The sequence below is a fragment of the Lepus europaeus genome, chromosome 9 (genome assembly GCF_033115175.1).
Source record: "Lepus europaeus isolate LE1 chromosome 9, mLepTim1.pri, whole genome shotgun sequence".
In the NCBI taxonomy this organism is placed as follows: domain Eukaryota; kingdom Metazoa; phylum Chordata; class Mammalia; order Lagomorpha; family Leporidae; genus Lepus; species Lepus europaeus.
Genome location: NC_084835.1, coordinates 115,913,864 through 115,936,312, shown reverse-complemented (window position 1 = coordinate 115,936,312; position 22,449 = coordinate 115,913,864). Strand labels below are relative to the sequence as shown.

Sequence of the window (22,449 nt, the reverse complement as noted above, 5' to 3'; positions counted from 1 at the left end):
TTAGTTTGCTTTCCAGCACCAATATTTCAGTACATCTTTTTGTTAGGTATTCCCAGGCTTTTGCACTCAGGAACAGTGTTCCAAAGTAACATAGGAAATAGGATATGAGTATGCCCTACACTTGAAAAGTGGATGGAAGACAACATCGAAAGGAGGATTTGTTTGCAAATTACCTCCCTATGCAGATTCATTTATGAAAGACCAAATGTGGAAGTGAGGAATATGGAATTGAAAGCCATGACTATTCTGAGGTGGCAGGCCTCTGATGGTAGCAATTATTTTAAATTCTGCAGCTCTCTCCCTGAAAACACACAGAATGATGAGGTTAACAAAAAACAAAAACCTGTGGAAGCCTGCAACAAAATTAGGAGACTAAATTTCCCCCATGATCCCTAAGATACAAATGGGTTAAGAAAACCCATGGACATTTCAGAATCAAAGGTGTCAGCACCTGTTTGATAAAATTAAAGGGAAGGAATAGGAAGTGTGAGCGTGAGAACTAAAACTGTCAAGACCTCTACAATGGGATCAGGCCAATGTGAAAACAGTAGATGGCACTCAGAGTTTACACCTTGTGGTCTGTGGACTGCATGTAAGAGATCAATGGGAAAGTCTGAGGAACTACAAGTTTGAATCCTATATACTCTTTAAAACAAACGCAAAACAACCAAATCTTCCTTCAGAGACACATCTTACACTGAAAGAAAAATGTTGAGCATATAATCCATTTGAGAGGAACAGTGGCACTAAAAGCAGAGAAGAGAAATGATCCAGATTCAAGTGGAGTATGGGGCAGAGTCACGACTTCTTGCAAAGAACAAGGTCATATTTTGCACGATTTATACAAATAATAAAAATAGTAAGCTCTAGTGCAGTGGATCCATAAAATGTTTCACCATCATTCCTTTATCGTACAAGCATAAACATTGAATTATCAGGGTAGGTGACTGCTGCAGTGGCTAACTCACCTGTCGGGATGCCCACATCCCACTCAGAGGGCCTGGTTTCAAGTCCACGTCCATTCCCAACTCCAGCCTCCTCCTAATGTGTTCCCTGGGAGGCATCAGATGATGGCTCAAGTAGGTGAGAATCTACTATCCATATGGGATACCCGGATTGAATTCCTGACTCCCAGTTTCTGCTGGGCCCAGCCCTCATCATTTGCCTCGCAACTCTTCTCCTCGTCTTAAAAATAACTTACAAGGGGCTGGTGCTAAGCCTCCGCCTGCATCCCATATGGGCGCCAGTTCGAGTCCCAGATGCTCTTCTTCTGATCCAGTTCTCTGCTTATGGCCTGGGAAAGCAGCATAAGATGGCCCAAGTGCTTTGGCCCCTGCACCTGTGTGGGAAACCCAGAAGAAGCTCCTGGCTCCTGGCTTCAGATTGGCCCAGCTCTGGTTGTTGCAGCCATTTGGGGAGTAACCTTTCTGTCTGTTCCTCCCTTGTAAATCTATCTTTCAAATAAATAAATAAAAATTTTTAAAAAAATTTACAAAACTTAAATTTATATAATAATGAGCAACAGGGAAGGGTAACAGTTGCATCATATATAGTGTTACTATAAGGACAAAAGCATAAATGACAATGAAATCTGCTAAAAATATATGTACACAAAAATAAAAAGTTTTCCAATATGATCTAAACAAAATTAGTAAAATAATAAGTAACATGAGAATAACAAATTCAGTTTTATAAAGATGTAATAGTACTCAGGAAAGGATTAGAAATAAAAGACAAATCATTTCAATGCATATGAGGTTTTATGTCACGAAAATGAAAAAGCAGATAACAGTAGGTCTCAACAGAAATACATTAACTGAGCCAAATGCCTATGAAAACGTTCGAGTGGTTCACTCTGGGTGACCTTTATTTTCTTCTTTGTATTTTGGCTGAATCTTTTACAATTAAAATTAGAATAGACCAAAAAGGAAAATCATGTCAGAATGAACTAGAAGGAACACAAAAGCAAATGAATGCAAAAGATGGTGCCTCCAGAAAAGGTGAAGAGAAATGTTAATTCAAATGCAGTGAAGATGAAAGATTAGGAACTATGTAAGAAACTAACAGGGGCGGCACAGAGGATTCAACATATTTGTGGTTTCCCAGTCCTTCCTACTGAAATGGCCCAGAAGTAATGACTGCTCTAGCAACCACGCACATGCCTACGCACTTATTGCATTTTCCAATAAAGAACCCTGGACTCTGAGGAAATATTTCAGGCCTGTACAGGATAATTTTGGTATATTTCGTCACTTCATACAGTATGGGCACTAACTCATTGCTAGGACTGAGTCAGTTGTACTCACTAGATAACAAAGATGCTGCTGCTAATGATCAGAGTTACTCGGGGTAATAGCTACAATAGTTTGAAACATACCAGGGCTGGCACTGTGGCGCAGCGGGTTAAAGCCCTGGCCTGAAGCACCAGCATCCCATATGGGTGGCCTTTTTAGTCCCAGCTGCTCCTCTTCCGAACCAGCTCTCTGCTATGGCCTGGAACAGCAGTAGAAAATGGCCCAAGTCCCTGGTTCCCTGCACCCATATGGGAGACCAGGAGGAAACTCCTGGCTCCTGGCTTCAGATCAGCGCAGCTCTGGCCGTTGCAGCCATCTGGGGAGTGAACCAGCGGATGGAAAACCTCTCTCTCTGTCTCTACTTCTCTCCGTAACTCTGTCTTTCAAAAAAAAATAAATAAATCTTTAAAAAAAAGAAAGAAACATACCTAATAAGCCTACATGTATGTATTCATAACGATCCTGTAGAAGAAAACAATATCAAACTTGATTAACTCTGGAAATGGTGGTGACTTATTCTGTTAATTGGTAAAGAAAGGGACAAATCCATCATGTACTCTGACAATTTAAGTGAACAAAACATGATATGGTTGAAATTCTCTATATTTAAGCATTCCAACTAATAACTTGGGCAGAAATAATTGAACTGCAGTATCACAATTTTATAACTCCTAATTAATCTATGGTTCTGGGCAATGATTATCAATCTGCCAATAACCAGAGAGGCAGCCATTTTTCATGCGTTTCCATTGGGAAAAGCACATTGACATCTCAAGGACAGTCTTGAGAAGGAATGAAGCCAAACTCCTGACCACTCGTACACCTGCCACTTCACAGGAAGCACAGAGACCCATACCACGGGGTGCAGCCTGTAAAATACAAACTATAACTACAGGATAATCAACTTGGTTTCCTTAACAAATAAATCATAAGGGAAAAATGGAGAAAGATATGCAGAAACTTTTATATTAAAAAAAGTAAAAATATGAAGCCTTTTGTCTTCACTGGCACTTATTCAGAAGTCCTTTTGAGTAAATACCACCATTTTGTAATACTACTTGACTCTTTCAAATGTTCCAAAGTATGGTTTGGAACATGTTTCAATAGTTCAAAGTTATGTTATTTTAGCTGATAATTGATTTTGTCCATAGAGTCACTCAAAAGTCAGGGACAGGTAGATGAGAGCCCCTCAAATTGTTAACAGATTTATGAATAAAGTTTTAAAGGATCTTACATGGTCAATACTGGAGTCATCAGGACTTGTCAAAAATGGCAATCTAAGCCAGCGCCGTGGCTCAACAGGCTAATCCTCCGCCTATCGGCGCCAGCACACCAGGTTCTAGTCCCGGTTGGGGCGCCGGATTCTGTCCTGGTTGCCCCTCTTCCAGGCCAGCTCTCTGCTACGGCCCGGGAGTACAGTGGAGGATGGCCCAAGTGTTTGGGCCCTGCACCCCATGGGAGACCAGGAGAAGCACCTGGCTCCTGCCTTCGGATCAGCGTGGTGCGCCGGCCGCAGTGCGCCGGCCACAGCGGCCACTGGAGGGTGAACCAACAGCAAAGGAAGACCTTTCTCTCTGTCTCTCTCTCTCTCACTGTCCACTCTGCCTGTCAAAAATTAAAAAAAAAAAAAGGCAATCTAAGAAATTTAATTTTGTCTGCTATAACTAGTACTCCAACAGTATTTTTCACTTTGTGTTGCTATGTGAGGGCAAACTGTTGAAATCTTTACTTTATATATACTAAACTGATTTTCTGTATGTGAAGAGAATTGAAAATGAGTCTTGATGTGAATGGAAGGGGAGAGGGAGCGTGAGGGGGGAGGGTTGCAGGTAGGAGGGAAGTTATGGGGGGGGGGGAGCCATTGTAATCCATGAGCTGTGCTTTGGAAATTTATGTTCATTAAATAAAAACTTAAAAAAAAAGAAATTTAATTTTGTCAAGAAGTTATCAAGCATACATTCCAGACAAAATATAATTTCTAATAAGCGAATAACATTCCACATGTGATTTTCTATCTAGGCTCATACAACACAGAAAGGGGTGATTATACAAATTCGTTTGGTTAGTAGCAAGACTATTTTGAAAGATTATTGATAAACATCATTTAGAATCCATGATTTTTCTTTATTTCGTTTTTAACCTGGAAATATGACTCTTTCCCCCTGTATTTGAGTTTTTCATGTCTAATAACTTCAGATACTGTATCATCAGGAATATATTTTATTTCTTAGGCCAGCTCCAAACAGCATGTCCAACGTTTGAACAAAAGAAGTGCAGCAGAGGGTCCCAGAATGCTGGGAAAGAATCAAGGCACCCAAGCCCTTGATGTGGTCTGGGGGCAGCTGCTCCCTGCACTTGGACCGGGAGGAGTTTCTTGGACACCAGCTACTTCAATTTCCATAAAAGAAGGGAAGAAGCTTTATTCTATCCTAGGGAACTTTCTAATATTTTATGAAAGAAAGAGATTAAAACTATATCTTTTAAAATAAAGTAGTCATAGGGAAAATGATTAAGAGCTTAGAAACTATATTAAAAACAAAATGTCATGGGGGCCAGAATTGTGGCTAGGTGGATTAAGCTGTTTCCTGCAATGCTGGCATCCTATATAGGTGCTGGTTCGAGTAAAAGCCGCTCCACTTGTGATCCAGCTCTTTGCTAATGCACCTGGGAAAGCAGTGGAAGATGGCCTGAGTACTTAGGCCCCTGTACCCACATGGTAGACCCAGAAGAAGCTCCAGGTTGGTCCAGCTCTGGCTGTTGCATGCATTTGGGGAATGAACAAGTGGATGGAAGATCTGTCTCTCCAACTTTCAAATAAATAAATCTTTAACAAAAAATAAAATGTCTTACAAACATGCTCAACAAATTTTATTTTCAATTCAAAAATCTTAAAATATATCAATTTCAAAAGAATTTATAACTAAGACATATGTAAAACATTTGTATAAGGCATTGATAAAACATTATTTGTAAAACATTTTTATACTGGGGCTGGTGCTGTGGCGCAGCAGGTTAAAGCCCTGGCCTGAAGCGCCAGCATCCCATATGGGTGCCAGTGCTAGTCCCAGCTGTTCCTTTTCCAATCCAGCTCTGTGCTACGGCCTGGGAAAGCAGTAGAAGATGGCCAAAGTCCTTGGGCCCCTGCACCCACATGGGAGACCTGGAAGCAGCAGCTCCTGCCATTGCGGCCATCGGGGCAATGAACCAGCAAATGGAAGACCTCTCTCTCTGTCTCTACCTCTCTTTGTAACTCTTTCAAATAAATAAAATAAATCTTTAAAAAATTCTTATATTTATAAAAAGGAATATTTAGGGGCAGGTGTGGTAGTACAGCAGGTTAAGCTGCTGCCTATGATGCCAACATCTCAAATGAGCACAGGCTCAAGTCCCAGCTGTTGCATGTTTGATCCAGCTCCCTACTAATGTGCCTAGGAAAGTTCAGAAGATGTCCCAAGTACATGGGACCCTAAAACCCATGTGGGAGATCCAGATGGAATTCCAGGCTCCTGACTTCAGCCTGGTCCAACTCAGCCATTGCAGCTATTTGGGGTGTGAACCAGCAGATGGAAGATCTCTCGATCTCTCTCTCTCCCTCTAACTCAGACTTTCAAGGAAATAAATGGATCTTTCAAAAAACAAAAGTAACATCTAAAAAGAAATTATATGGGCAAAAATGCTTCTAAAATATAATCAAAATAATCCCAATTACTGCCCAAAATGAACAGAGGCCCAATTTGCAAATGGAAATAACTAAAATGAACAAAACATGGGAAGCAATTGTAAAGATAACTGAATAGCAGGCAATCTTTGAGGAATGAGAAGAAAACAAAAATAGACACGTGCTGCACAACTTGCTTCTGAGAGAATTTTCCATCTACAGAGTAAGCTTAGTGGGTGGGGGGCTGAGGGGCTAAGGGGTTGAGGGGCTGAGGGGCTGAGGCATGGAAGAGCTGGTGGTTTCTCCAAGGATGCAGCTGGGAGTCCAAGCCACCGAGGCAGGGAGTCTGCAAGGAAGAGCAGCACCAGAGGCCGCCCTTGGAGGGCTGCAGTCTGTTCAGCAGAGGGGTGGCCAGTGCATTCTTGCAAGGAAACCAGCACCCAAAAGGGTTAAAAGAAACAACTGAGGAATTTCACAAGGCCAATAACAATCATCCCTATTCCCAACAGCCAGGCAGAAGACCTCATAATTCCGACTGCCAGGTAAAGTACTTCAAAGGGTTTTTCTCAGTACTCAGAAGGAAAACAGCCCTAGATCAAATGCTGATCTGGTCTCACCTTAAAAGCTCCAAGACACAAAAGGTATGTTTCCTAGTAACCATGGGAGACAGCAGTGATGGCTCAGGTTCCTGCCACCCTCCTGGGGGATTCCAATTGAGTTCCCTACTTTTGGCTTCAGCCCTGACCCTGACCATTGTGACACATACACACTCTTAAGTGAAAAATAATTTTAAGTACATATCATGTGGACAAATAGAAAAATACAGTTTGCAATAAGGAAAACAACCAATTTAAACTAGCCTAGAAAAGCAGATGATAGAATTAGTAGTAACCAAGAGGGCTTTAATCTTCCCCTTAGCTTCAGGAAATGTCACCCAAGCCTCCTACTTCCTTTTCCCTTCAGAGCATTTACTTAAAACCAAACAAAAACCCTTGCCAATATAAATTCTTTCTCTGCCTTTTGAAAGGGTGAATCTTTCCCCCACCTCTTGCCAGTTTTGTAACCCAGGGATGAATTGCAAAGATCTGGAAACTATCCCCTTGAAATGTGAGCACTGGAGGAGATCCCACTCTCAGCGGAATCACAGTGAGTAATGTTTGAACACTCGTGGCTACCTTGGGGACACTGCTGCATCCCCTTGACCAAACCTCCTCCTCAACATCTTGCAGTAATTCTCCTGTGGCCCATGCCAGGGACACTTCCAGGTGTGACAACAAGAAAACAGTGGGACAACCATGCATTGGCTGTGAAGCCTGTAATTGGAACTTCTGACAGAGAAGGTAGGATAAATATTTGCAGGAATTTTCCAAATTTAACAAAACGCATAAACCTACAGACCTAAGAATTTCAACAAAATCAAGCACAAGAAATATGATTAAGGTCATTCCAGAATAACCCCATATCAAGTGACTTAAAACTAGAGATCAAAAACAAGATCTTCACAGCAAACACATCAGTCTGCATGTCGAGGATGAGTCTCTAAATGCTTCGCTAAGGAAAAGCTGACAGACAAGAGCAGTGCTATCTGCATGCACGCAACCACATGCAATTCTAGAAATTGCAAACTCAACCACAGTGACAGGAAACAGGCCAGTGGTTGCACAGATATCACAAGAAAAAGCAAGTGATTGGGTCTAAGTGTATGGCAGTGTGTGGGTCTCCAGAAATGAGGCACCTTCCTCAGGAGAAGGAAGAAGAGAATCCTAAATTGATAAAATTGAAACCAGAAAAGTTTAGATTATCTGCAGGGAGATTAGCATGATAGCATTCAGCAAACCTTAAAATGAGTTATAGAAAACAGCTGCTTATTTAAAAAGTATCAGTGTAAAGTGATACTCGTGCAAAGTTTTTATGCAGAAGATAGAGAAACAAAAACGATTCCTTTCTTAAAGAAATTATGAAAGTCTGCACCTTACACACAGTGATGAGCTAGTTTTTCTCTAATTCCTGGCTCATTTTTGAAAAGAGCTTTTAGAAGTTGAAGAAGTGCTACTATGTCCCTAGAAAATACTGGAAAACATACTCTCAATGCAATGGAAAACTTTTCAGTCTTCTACCTAGAAACAGGGGATGTAAGTTCCTGAATGTCTCAAACACCAACAATAAGAACAATACTTTAACATACTTCAACATACTCTTCCTCAAATGTTCAAAGTACGTAGGATTGGAAGACGAAGATGAATTCAAAGACATGCACGTGTCTATATTCCATACAAACATTCTCTGTTTTCATCCATGGTAAATATTTTTAAATTACAGCTATAAAAAATCATTATTATGATTTTAGGAAATACCATGTAAATGCTTTTTCAAGATATGCCTTTGAAATTGATCCTATTTATTACTCGTGAACTTATTTAACTTCACGGGATGATATCCTGTATGTTCCCCTCCCCCTCTCTCTTTACAGCTACGAGCCCTTCATCTCACAAAGAAGTTAAGCTTCCAGAATTTCAGTTATTAGGAGGAAAACAAGTTTTAGATTGTTTTGCTTGTAGATGAGCATAATTTTTAAAAGATTAGCATTACTTAAGTAATACTGCCTGAAGCTGCACATAATTGCTTTAGTATAAAACTGGAAAAAGTCAAATGATCATATTTGAGTATATTTTATTAAATCTAAAGCATGTGATTTAACTTCAGTAAGTAAGACATTAGTGCCTTTGTGGTCACAATGAGAGAATAGTTTCCACCTCAGCTCTGGAGTAAATTCAAACATTTCATTTGTTGTCTGACTCTGCCCTCCTCTATGATGCATAAGATAGGGGCCCCTTCTGTGAAAACCAAAGGTCTCATTTAACAAAACTATTTTTAAAGTTTTATTTTTTGCCTGAGACACCTGAATGTTAGTATACATTTTTATGAGAAAATTACACTTCCTACTTTGTTTTTTCTAAGTGAGATTTTCATTTAAAAAATAAACCAGCATAATGCTCCTTATGGAGCAGTGCCAAAAAAAAAAAAAAAAAAAAAGTAGTAGGACAATTGATCACAGGAACTCTATCTGAAAGTCTATTTGAGAGAAGTCAGTCACAGAGTTCCACTCAGATGAAAAATCCTGAAGAGGCAAATACAGGACAGTTAGTGATAATTACGGCTCTGGGGTTGGCAGGATGGGGCAATGACTGCCTGTAAGTACAGCTTTTCTTGGGGGGCTGATGCCAAAGCCCTCAAGTTGATCACAGCGATCATTATGCAACACTGTGAGTACAGAGAAACCATTAGACTGAATACTGTAAGTGAATAGTATGTTAATTTCAATAAATTCGCCAGATTCTGTAAATAGTGAACACTGTTTTCCTCAAAAGGATTACAGATTATGGCTTTTGATTTTTAAATCTTAAAAGAGCCACTGGGTGCAGCCTTTTTAATGGAAACTTCTCAAGCACACATTGGCCTTCACCTCTTACTACGTGCAATTCCCCCATCTGGTGAAAAACCTCGGAATTCAACATTGGGAATGGGGCTTCGAGGTGGCGGGGTTCCCACTGGTCAGTCTGTCGATGTTTAAACAGCAATTGAACACATGCACAGGATAGTGCTTACTTTTCATGTAAGTTGCTCTTGGAAATACTCCTTCTATGAGTTTTCATTAATCTGGTGATTAAACTTGTTAATTCATGTATCTCCTGACTCTGCTCTAACACATGGAGATACAGTCTGACCTGTGCAGATCTTTCCAGCAATCAGATAGCTGACAAAGCTCTTTTCTTTTGGGGGACTTTGTGCAAACAATGCAGACATCTAGAATCAGCAAAAGTCACCTACCTACATAGTGGGGGGGAAAAAGTCAAACAATGGTAGATAAATCAGAAGTAAGCTAACCTCATATTCAGAAACTTTCCTAGCCTGGTCCTACCGTGCTCATTACCCAGCCGCATCAAGCCCACCTGCAAGGAGGGGCCTTCAAAATTCTCAAGGAATAAATGAAAAAAAGTTTATTTGGGCGCAAAAAAATTTATAATCCCTGAAGAGAAATGCATCTTCAAAACAGCCATTGCAAATGCACACTATGGAGCGAATTTTCATGGGTTTCAAATTTTGTTGCACCAAAGTGAAGTTAATTTGCAATTCCGTTTTCCTGGAATATTCTGAGGTACCCTCCCGTCCATTAATCGCCTTTCCCTAACAGACCCGGAAGATGCCGGGTGGCCCACAAGGATGAGAAAGTGCTGATGTCTGCCCGCAAGGTGATTTTTCTTAAAGAGACAAGCAGGAATAAACTGTACCTGCGAGCACACTTTCCAGGCACCCAGACTTGCTCGCGTGCTCACAGGACCTGTGCTTGCTCAGGGAAACCTCGCCATGAAACAGCGCCACCTAGCGGGCTCGTGGAGGTGAAAGGAACAGAAGCCCCAGCAACCAGACAGGTTTTGATGGATCTGGAGCCCTTGACAATCTTGCGACAAAGAACAATTTGGGAATGAAAGTAAAGAGCAGAATGAAGAAGAACAATAATTCACAATTTTTGAATATCTGACAAATACCACAAGTCACAAAACCAGAAAAATAATAAAAGGTCTAGTAATTATGAATGCTTTTCCAGAATTTTGACTGTCCATACTCTGATCAAACATCACAGTGACTTAGTAATATTATTTTTACAGGTTTAGTCTTTCTTCTAGAATAGCTGATCATTCTTAATGAAATTGGTATACATAAACTCACAACATAACACACAGCCCTATTCAGAATACTCAGTTTGAAGCTTGTAACCCAAAAATATAGGCAACCAAAATGTTATGTTTTATGTCTTTCCGTGTGAAAGTACAGTGCATCATGAATGATGTTTCTGGGAGGTGACACCCTCTGTATTGACTGTATGTACACGAGATACAAATCCAAACATATTCCACTGTAGGCTATAATCTAAGCATATCCTCAATGCTAGCTCAACTTAGCAAGATGCCAAATATTTCCACAGCTACTCCACATCCACCAGGGAACGAGCTATTAGAGAAATGGAAACAAGTATGTCTCAATTACCTTCCTTCTGAAAACTGCACAAAAGCATGTGACTGCATTTACAGTCTGCTGGGGCCTCTGTCAAGTCGTGGGAGGGGTCTTCAGCAGAGGGTCTCTGGGACTCAGAACCTGAAACTTCTTTAGCTTCCCCAGAAATCCACCTCTGCAGAGGAGGACTGCACACTTTCTCCTCTGTGCAGTTGAAAGTGGTTTGGGTTTTTTTTACACGTTTGTGTGTGTGTGTCTGTGTGTATCCCTTAATAAAGTATCTTTTCATCAACAGTCTTTTTCTACAACATATACAAAAATTGTATTTAAATAATCCTATGATCAAAATGAAGAGTAAATTAAATAAAGTACACATTTAATCTCAAACTTGAAGTTACTAACTAGGAACACATGTAGTTATTTTGGTGCCCAAGATAAAATTTATAAAAGAAGAAAAGTTGAGTGTAGAAGATGGCACTTGCAATAAGCACACGTCAGTCAAGTTAGGACTTCTACAGTAAGGTTGGTGGATTAGTCAGCATGGCCCAGAGAAACAGAGCCAGGCAACGGGATCTGTATGGACATGTGTATGTTTATGTTTGCAGATATATACATATTTACATATGTATATAAAGAGTCTACATGTTATGAAATTATAAATGTATGTACATATACTTGTAAATTCACATATTTATATATACAGATTGAGCAACCCTTCTTCAAAAATTCAAATCAAAAATGTTCAGGAAGCCAAAACTTTCTGAGCCTCAATATGACAAAATGAAAACGCCACACCTGACATTATTTAATGGGTATCAGACAAACACACACAGGTGCACTAAAAATATTTTTTTCCATGTCAGACTGTGAGGCCAACAGATCCCCAAAGCTGCAGTGGGCAAGCTGGAGTTCCAAGACAGCTGATGGTCAAGTTGCAATCCCTACACAGGAGAAATGGATGTCCTTGCTGGAAGACAGGCAGGGGGCACTTCCTGTATCTCCTAGTTCAGACTTTCGTTCTTTAAGTCTTCAACTGATTGGATGAAGGCCACTCACATGGATAAGGACCATGTGCTACACTCAGCCTATGAGTTCAAGAGTTAATCTCACCCCCAAACACCCTCCACATACAGAATAGTGGCTAATCAAATAAATAGCAACCTGCTCAAGTTATCAAAGTCAGCATCAGAGCTGGTCTTTGGGATCTCTGCGACCCCTCCAGCTTTGTGGGCTGGTATTTTGTAACAGTATTTTGTGGTATGGTACTTTGTGATGCAGTGCTCTATGGAGGGCTGGGGTACCCTGTGACTTTTTTATTATGGTGTGGTACCTTGTGATGTGGTATTTTGTGATGGTACTTTGTGCTATGTTACTTTTTGGTCTTTTTTTTATGATGTGGTACCTCGTGGTATAGTATTTCGTGATGGTACTTTGTACTGGGGTACTTTGTGATGTGGTACTTAGGGCAACGGGTCCCAGTGTGCAGTACATGCCAGAACAATGAGCTTCTGAAAATAGATTCCTGAGAAGCACCACAGTCCAACCAAATCACATCTCCAAAGAGGGATCTGAACGTGCGTATTAAAGAAAAGGCTTCACAGATGAATCTAATGGATACTGATAATTCAGTGAAACTACAAAAACTTTAAACTTTATCAAAATCATCAATGTAAGAGCCCTTATAAGATTCCATCAGCACCTCATTTTGTACACATTAGAAGATGTTTCAATATAAATATAGAATTATCTCCTCCATCAGCTTTGATCCTAACTTCAGAACTGTGTTACAAAGGAAATTGCCTCAAGTGACAATTACACATTCTACAATACATTTCAAAAACTACCCTCTGTTCAGGAATGTCATCTGAGGATCCTCAAACCTCCCATTTGATCCCTGAAAAAATATTGGCTAAAAGAGCCTTCTCCCTTTATGGTTGCTTCACTCTCATTAAAACCGCAGACACTAATTAGGAAGCAGCAGGCCTGGCGACACAGGGCGTCTCTGCCAAGGCCGCAGCACCTTCTCCTCCGAGCGGCTACACCACTCCTTCCACACAAGCCGCCACAGCTTGACCTGCTCTCCCCAGTGCAGCCCTGACCCTGTCTCATTGCAGCACTGCTCTGCAGGGTAACAGTGACTAAGTAGTAGTGCGAAGGGAGAAATCTGGTCTTGGGAGGGATAAAGATCAACTGGAAAGAGGCAGAAAATGAGACAAAGGTTTGAGTCCTGGAATCCATTTGCTCGCAGACACCAAGGGTTGGACTGGATTCTGATATTCCAGGAGCCCAGGCCTCACCACAGTAGGGGTTACTGGGTGCTTCGTCTGTGGGTTTCTTTGCTGTTGTTTTATTGGACATGGCTGTTCATTTGCTTTAAACTCCTTAGTGTTTTACTATTATTCCCTCTCATCCCTTTGGATCTTTGTTGGTTCATGGTTTATTTCCATTGCTAATCCCTGCTCATTAGTGTCTAATTAACATGATTTCAGGATATATTGGAAAACAAACTACATAAAAAGCATTTTGCATGTTAGATTTTATCTGTTCTATGGAAAATTTTCATAATCAAAAAAATATTTACTTATATTTGAAAGACAGCAGTGAGAGACAGACAGAGATCATCCATATACTGGATCATTCCCCAAGTGCCCATAATAGCTGGGTCTGGGCCAGGACAAAACCAGGAGCCCAAAACTCAAACTGGGTCTCCCATGAGAGTGAGAGGGACTCAAGTCTTGATCCCTCATCTGCTGCCTCCCTCCCAGGGTGTGGATTAGGACGAAGCTGGAATAAGAAGCCAAACCAGGACTTGAACCCAGGCACTTTGACATAGGATTGGGCACCCCAAGAGGTGCCTTAAATGCTCTCAAATAATTCACTCAAAATTTCATAATTTTTGTTAATAGAATAGATGTGTATATTTTGAAAATGAATATTATTCTTCAAAGAATTGAGTGGTTATGAAACACTGAAGTTAACATCCATTGGTCAAGATAAACTATTTTCTAGCCTAAAATGGCATATGCTGATATAATTATTATAATTTATATTGTATTGTTTCAGATTTCTAGGAAGGAAAAAGAACACTATTTTTCAACCATAAAAATTCCTTTTACCATAGAAGATATGTGCCAAGACTCCTCAGTGGATGCCTGAAACTACGAATAGTAACAACCCCTAAGAGAGTACATACTGTCTTTTTCCCATAAATACATACTTATGATACAAATCTACAAATTAGGCACAGCAAGAGATTAACATTAACTGATGACAAATTTAAAAATATATTTACGTAAAAGCCATGTAAGTGTGCTCTTGCTCTCTCCCCCCTTCAAAATATCTTACTGTCCTGCACTTACCTGTCTTCTGTGGTAAAGTGAGATGATACGATGCCTAGTGATGAAGTGATTGTGAGGTGAATGGCACAGGCACAGTGGCACGGCACTAGGCACTGCAGTACAACCAACTGCAGTGGCTCTAAACCGAGATATCTAAGTGACTAACAGGCAGGCGGTGCAACTGCCTGGATTCACCAAAGTGGTGGTTCAAACCCCTGCAGAGATTTCATTACACAACTCAGAAAAGAGTGCAATTTTCAACTTAGGAATTACTTATTTCTCAAATTTTCCACTTAGTATTTTTGGACCTTCATTGGCTGTGAGTAACTGAAACTGCAGATAAGGTGAGTGCTACTGTACCCCTCGTGGAACCAATTTTATCTCTTTCTGTAAAAGCATGTCCCTTGAAAGTCCTGGCAAATTGAGAGATCCTAACTCCAAGTAATTGCCCTTAAATATACATCTGAGAAATATAATAAAGGTGGTAGTACTTACAGAATAAAAAGTATATTACAAGTATAGGAAAAGGATGGAAAGACTTTTATAGGAAATGTTTTAAGTGGGACAAACCACATTCCTATTTCTGATCTGATTTTTCACTCAGGTACGTACAATCGATTACTTTGGTGTCAGTTTGGGGAGAAGAGGCTTGAGGAGCTGGGCACACACTCAGGAAACAGAAGAGAAGGCAGTGCCAAGTCCAGCTTCCCATTCAACAAGGAACCTGGTCCTCCAGGCAGAGTCTAACGTGACTACACAACGTTCTTAACCAAACGTCCCGGTTTGGGGATTTCCGAGAGGAAAAAAGTAAAGCAAACTTCAGATTCGTAAAGCATGAATCACTGTGGAATTGCCCATCTGCTGGGATATAAAACACAGACAGACAAAATGCTTCCCACTGTTAGGGACATTGTCACCGTAGGAGATACTTCCAAACCTTGCCTCTTGTTTTTTACTTTTTTTCCCCCCTCAAATTATTAATTTGTACAGACTGCTTATTAGCTGGTTTCTTTGTCTTGTGCTGTCAGTTTTAAAACAACATGGCTTAATTTCGAAGCTTGTTAAGAAATCTGATTTTAACCTATCTTTTTCTTATCATCTTGTTTTTGACACATAAAGTAGATTCTGAGTAGCCTAAATCTCTTTCATAACCATTTTAATAGTCATAGAGGTAAGCCAGTCATTTCAGTGTTCTCAGGGTTACCTTGGTAATGCCTATAAATTACCCATTAGTAGTTTAATTAATTCCAACTTACATAATTTAGTGCTTATATTATTCTTAATTACATTTGTTTAAAGAGGTCTTGACGGCACTTACATCAGCAAAGTGGTGTCCATATGCTCCGTTTTCCTTCTACGTTAACAGAATTTTAAATAATGTTTAATCTGCCTCACTCTGGCCTTATAAGCTCATTTATGTCATGCAAAAAAAATAAATAAATAACAAGCTGAACACATTTTCCTGATGGATAGGGCTTCAGGGCTGAGGGTTCACTCCAACGTTCCACATAATCTACAATTCTCAGGGATGCAGAGCAGTGGGCCCATCAGGGTAATAAAAAGACAAGTCTGGGAATTTAACTGCTGTCATCACACTACAGCCCGGCCACTCTCCTGAAGCACTGGCATTTGTAACTAGCAAGAAATGTATTCATTCACGTAATGTTCACCCCAAGTTGCTAAGCACATTTGTTCATCGCTGCATGTAGCCAGATGCATAGTGATTGATGTCTCATGAAACTGAGCTAGGAAAGGCAATGAGTGTGTGTGTGTGTGTGGGGGGGGGGGGTAATGAAAATACACATTTGGATAAGGCCTTGTAAAATCTCACACTTTGCTTTGAGGTAAAATAGAAAAGGAAGCCATTAGAGAGAAACAATTGCTCTTCCGTGAAGTGATGTGTAAACCCAGGGGAATGGCAGGACGTGACTCACTGGTACAAGACCAGCAGCTCTGGTAGATGTTGTAGACAAAACAAACAGCACCTCATTGCCACAGCTCAGGAAGAACTGGTAGAGAGGACAAAGGGTTGGGAAAGGCATTTCAGATGGGAAAGCAATGGTACATGGCAAATGGAGAAAAAATCCTGCTCAAAGCATCCACCCCTGTGGATGGCCACTTATTCCTCTGAGACAAGCATCTCCCCATCTCTTATCCCCCACGCACATTCAGAAAGAGGAGGGGGTTTATCTTATCAATGAGTTTAATACGAGAGTAGTTCTACCCCTGCCTCTCCCTCTCCTTTCTCTCTGCATTTCCTTGGGAAAGAGATATCTGGAAGAAGCACATGACCTGCAATCTTTTTTGAGGACACAATCTACACAAAGAATGCCATGTAAAAGAAGCTTCCAGCATTCCAGTCTAGCTGCACAGATAGAAGTCAAACTCTTACTGGGAGAGTTCAGGATTAGGAAGCCCACGCTCCCTTAAATATAAGCCAAGGTCTTCACAATATATTGATCAGTAACAAGGAGGGCAGTTGTCTAATCAATGTGCCCGTTAGCAAGAAACAACATGAATAATGTTACTACTTTATGTAACAGTTTGACTCCTGAGTCAGAAACTACATAGATGCTTGGCCACAATCCTGTTATTTTCCTTTTGGGGTTTACATCTTGACATTTCTCAACATTTTAAAAAAACACACTGTTGCAACGCCAACAAGTACTCACCTATGAGTTGTAAATGGAGATAACGTACCCTGTTCTCAAGCCTGGCCCATGTACATTACCCACATGTGGCCTTCTTTTCTCTCCTTTTTGCCATCTCTGGTGAGATACACAGTGTCCAGCTGTGTGACCACTGAGAAAGCTGGAGACAGAAGAGTCTCAGGAGAAGGAGGCACCTGCTCTCCAAACACAAGTGGGAGCAATGCAAAAGTAAAAATTGTCTAATGGGTTCTAGTCACTGAAACTCAGCTTTTTGCTTTTTAGAGAAATTAAGAGAGAAAGCAGCAGTGTCGCTGTTGGCTATCCATACAGCCAGATTCTGGTAGTCTGGCCAGGTGCATCTGGATTTTCTTGGACTTCCAAGAAACTACTTTGAAGGTATCTATAAAAGGATAGTCCTACGTGTTTCGAGCAAGGGGTCATATGATCCAATTTAGGGTTTTTAAATATCACTCTGCTAGGTACAACATCAGTAAAAATAGATCAACAGTAGTGGCAAGGAGATGGTGAGTGCTGTCTGGGGAGGTAGCAGGGGGAAAGGAAGACAGAATTCACGATTTACATTAACCTTCTCAGTCACTTACATGGGATAATTTATTGAAGTCACAAGAATAGCCATAAGAAACAATGCTTCCAAATTTGTGTTGAGCTCACAACTGCACTGATACTCCACCATACACCTGATACGTCTCCTCAAGGACTGCATCTCGACGTGTGCAGAATAGCTCTTCCATGACACATCTTTGAAAGGTAAGTAGTAGTTATGGAATTGTTCCTACAATTAGCTAGTAATCCTAATGTTCTGCTTCCCACGAATCAGAAAGGTGTTGAGATAAGCCTTCAACATAAGCTGTAAGTAAAGTAAAGGACTTTCACAATGCCTGTGTGTCTATAAAAGAACACCGCAAATTATAAATCAGTAGTCACTGTTATGATCACAAGAAGATAGAAGACTCTTAGAATTCTAATCCATTAAAAATGCCAGATGGGACTGGCGCCATGGCTCACTTGGTTAATCCTCCGCCTGAGGCACCAGCATCCCATATGGACACCGGGTTCTAGTCCCGGTTGTTCCTCTTCTACTCCAGCTCTCTGCTATGGCCCGGGAGTGCAGTGGAAGATGGCCCAAGTGCTTGGGCCCCTGCACCCACATGGGAGACCAGGAAGAAGCACCTGACTCCTGGCTTCGAATCAGTGTAGCACCTGCCGTAGCAGCCATTTGGGGAGTGAACCAATGGAAGGAAGACCTTTCTCTCTGTCTCTCTCACTGTCTATAACTCTGTCAAATAAAAAAAAAAATCCAGGTAAAAGCATATAATATAAAAAAAACTAAAGAAAAATGACTTTTCATTTTTTAGCTTGAGACTAATTTTAAAATTGTAGCAGCATTTTCATACATAGAGCAATGAATCTCTTCCATTATGGAAAGAATCAGTCACCTGTTGTTACAATGAGGTATTCTAATTATTTGTAATCAGTGGGATTCACAGGAAAATAGACCATGAGATTGTGAAGAAATGATCATTTCAGTACATTTAGAGCTTGTAATGTAATTCCAAATCAGTATGTACAGACTTGCAAAAGAAAAGCAGAATAAGTATTCAATGAAGCATGGGAACAGAATTCTGGCTGTAATACCTTAACTACTCATGCTTTCAGTTTCATTTTCAGTATTTAAAATTTTACAATTAAATTCTTATCTTTCTCTATAATGTCAGTGATTTAAGAATGATTTCCCTCTAACACACACCAGACTGTCAAATACATTGTAAAAACCTGAGTCTATTAAGCACCTCTGTTTCCTACCCTGACGACTGCTCATCCTTCCATCAGCAGCTCTTAGCCAGGCATACTTTTAATATCTTCCGTATTTCCCTAAGAATTAGTATTGCATTCCAACAATCCTACGGATAAAGAGCAAGAGCCACAGGAAAAAGCCACATCAATAGTATTTTTGATGGAAAGGAGAATAAGAAAGGAGAATTGCTATGAAGCTTTGGAGGACACATCATGATGTGCCTTTTCCTGAGGGCCAATGAACTACAGAGATTTTGAATATTTTATGACTATACTTGTTAGTCTGAAATTCTAATTCTAAATGTACCATAAAATTCTGGTGCTATAATACATTATAACCCAAATGTCTGTCAACTGAAAACCGGATAAAGAAAATATGGGGTATATACAAATTATGTGATAAAGAAATTATGGAATACTACATAGTGGTTAAAAAATGAAATCTTGTCGTTTGCAACAAAATAAATGCAACTGAAAAACATTATACTTAGTGAAATAAACCAGTCCCCAAAGGACAAATACCATATGATCTGTGGTAACTGATAGAGCACCTAAAGTGAAATTGACACTTTGAGATGCTATGACTTTGAACAGCCCTTGTCTTCTCCACTGTGGAGAAACATTTTTTTTTCATACTATTTGTTGAACTCTTTACTTAGAATTAATCTTATGTGTATAAAGTTAATTGAAAATAGATCTTAGTAAAAAAATAAGAATGGTAATAGGAGAGGGAAGAGGAAGAAGGGTGGAAGTGCAGGTGGAAAGGTGGGTAGGGTGGGTAGAATCACTATGTCCCTAAAATTGTATTTATGAAATGCATGAAGTCTGTATGCCTTAAATTAAAGGTTTCTAGGTAAAGAAGAAAGAATTAAAAAACATATGATTACATATAATCCGTTCAGTTTTTTGACATTTTAAAAACATTATCATAGTCTATAAAACTTACATATAAATAAATTTTGAAAAAAAAATTACACATTCCTTGAGAAGTTGAAAATATTTTTAAAACTAATCTCATACAAATAATTCAAACCATATTTATAACATCTTATTTATAATAACTTTTCATCATCTAAAATAAAAATTCGATTTGGGGGCCAGCATCATGGTGTAACAGGTGTGGCAGTCACCTGTGACACCAGCATCCCATATGGATGCCAGTTCATATCCCAGAAGTTCCACTTCTTTTTTTTTTATTTGTTTATTTAAGACAGAGTTGCAGAGACAGAGAGAGAGAGAGAATCTTCTATTCACTGGTTCACTCCCCAAAATGGCTGCAACAGCCGGAGCTGGGAAAAGCCAAAGCCAGGAGCCAGAAGCTCCTCTTGGCTCTCCCATGTGGGTACAGGGGCCTGAGTACTTGGCCCATCTTCCTCTGCTTTCCCTGGCACATTAGCAGGGAGCTGGATTGGAAGTGAAGGAGCCAGGACTCGAACCAGTGCCCATATGGGATACCAGCACTACAGGCAACAGCTTTAAGCATTATGCCACAGCACTGGCGGCAGCTCCACTTCTGATCTAGTTCCCTACTAATGCCCTGGGAAAAGCAGAAGATGGACCAAGTGTTTGGGTAGCTGTCACCCACATGGGAGACCTGGATGAAGCTCCTGGCTTCTGGCTTCAGCCTGGCCAGCCTTTGGCATTGCAGCCATCTAGGGAGTGAAGCAGTGGATTTAAGATCTTTCTTTCTCTCTCTAACTCTTTCAAAATAAATAAAATCTTTTTAAAAAAATTAGTTTTCCGTCATTGCCATTCGTTATTCAGTTTTGACATTCACTTAACTGACAAATGCAATCAAAACTTAGGACAAATTTTCTAAAATTTTTAGATTATTTTTCTGTCTCGAAAATCCTGACAGCATTTTACACAGAAAAAATATTATATATACATACACACATATACATACATTATATATACACATATATACAAGCATATATACATATACAATATGTATGTATCTCTCTCTCTACTGATGGTCATCAAATATAGTTACAATTTATACTGAGTAATGCTATATTTATGTGTTTTCCCCCTTACATCTATACAAATTTGTTAAGCAATTTAGAGAGACACTTTCAGATTTGCCATCAAAAAAACAAAACTTTGAAAGGAGGCATTAAACATGTTTACATATACACTGCTTTGTAAACCAACTCAGAAGCATGACTTATCCCCCAGTTTCCAAGTAAATGCTGAATTACTTGAATACAAAGCTGTCTCTGAAACAGAGCAACATCATCAAGTCTGCACTGCACACTAGTGGTGAGAGGTAGTAAATGCAAATAACTTTTTTAAACAAATTTCAGATTTCTATTCTAAATATTAACTTTCACAGTCATGTTTAGTATCTATTATCTTATAGAACATACACACATATATACGCTGTGTTGTGAAACTTTTTTCAGTTTACATTAATTTACTCTGAATGTTCAGATTCAGTCATCATGCTTAGCCATGTACCTATGCATGTATGTTTGTGTGCATGTACAAACACATGTGTGTTTCTCACACTTGCTGAATATCAATGCATTTCAAATTCGACTGTCTCTATTTTGGCTCACTATTTTTTTTTGCTTTGCTCATTATTTCCCACACACATATTCAGTATAATATTTTGTACACAGAATATGTAGAATACTGTTTAAATAGCAAATATTAATACTTCATTGAAATAAGGGAGTTCATGACAACATTTTAGTGATGAAAATGCAAAAGTATAAGAGCAAGTAAGTAACTTATCCCAAATAGCTATGATGCCAGTATGAAAAGTATCAAAATATACTTAAGATGAACTGATATTTTTATAAGTTTTCATAAAAGAAGATAAATCATTTTGATAGTACAAGGCTCACCCCTCATATGCACTAGAATGAATAATTGTGTCATGTGGTGGATCACTGACCATTTCACTGTTCAAACATGACAAAAAATCATGCTGTACAGTTGAATTCATATAATAAGAATTTTACAACAGATAAAGGCTAGTATAAAATAGCAGTGTGTGTGTGTGTGTGTGTGTAATTTAGAATAAGATTTCCTATAACCCAAATTTGACTGAGTTCACTACTAAAATATTATTTCAAATATTCTTCTTTGAAGGAAATTCAAGTTTTAATCACCTTTCCTCTTGTCTGTTGAGCCTCCTGCTAATAGTTAAATATTCAAAGAGAATGCCCTGAGTTTCATTTCTTCTTTTACATCATATCCCTCCATACCTCTTCCACACTTTTTGGCTTCAATTCTTTCAGTTCTTCATACTTCAGTTTCCATAATGACAATGCTGACTCTAATCGTTCCACTTGATTTTCCAAAGCTGCACGCATTCTAAATAATTTAAGAAATAAAGAAAACACACTTTCAATTTTAAGATATTTTTGGAGATGTGTACAATGTCCTACTTTTCAATTTTTATATTTGTACTTAAGTATGATACAAACATCTGCTGTTAAAATATAAATATTTAATAAAGCTTGGTTTAATTTGTTATTCTGTCATTTAACTTTTCAACAGACTAAGCATATTTAATATGACTTTGCCAGTATTGACTCTCAGCCTTTCTCTTATATTTTGTGCATTTCTCTGCATTTTTCTCATTTATATTATTTCTTTGACCTTGGGGAATATATGTTTCTAATTTTCACAGGGTTTTGCCCATCTTTATATTTTGACTGTATATAATT

At 39.3% G+C, this 22,449-nt stretch overlaps 1 protein-coding gene across 3 annotated transcripts in view; it reads right to left on the bottom strand.

Moving 5' to 3' along the window:
* Positions 1–22,449, bottom strand: part of CCDC102B (coiled-coil domain containing 102B) — a 402,878-nt gene that overhangs the window by 278,539 nt on the left and 101,890 nt on the right. For all 3 annotated transcript variants that reach the window (XM_062200306.1, XM_062200307.1, XM_062200308.1), the window contains one exon: positions 21,985–22,093. In XM_062200306.1, the coding sequence (XP_062056290.1) occupies positions 21,985–22,093 (109 nt within the window). The remainder of the gene's footprint in view (positions 1–21,984; positions 22,094–22,449) is intronic.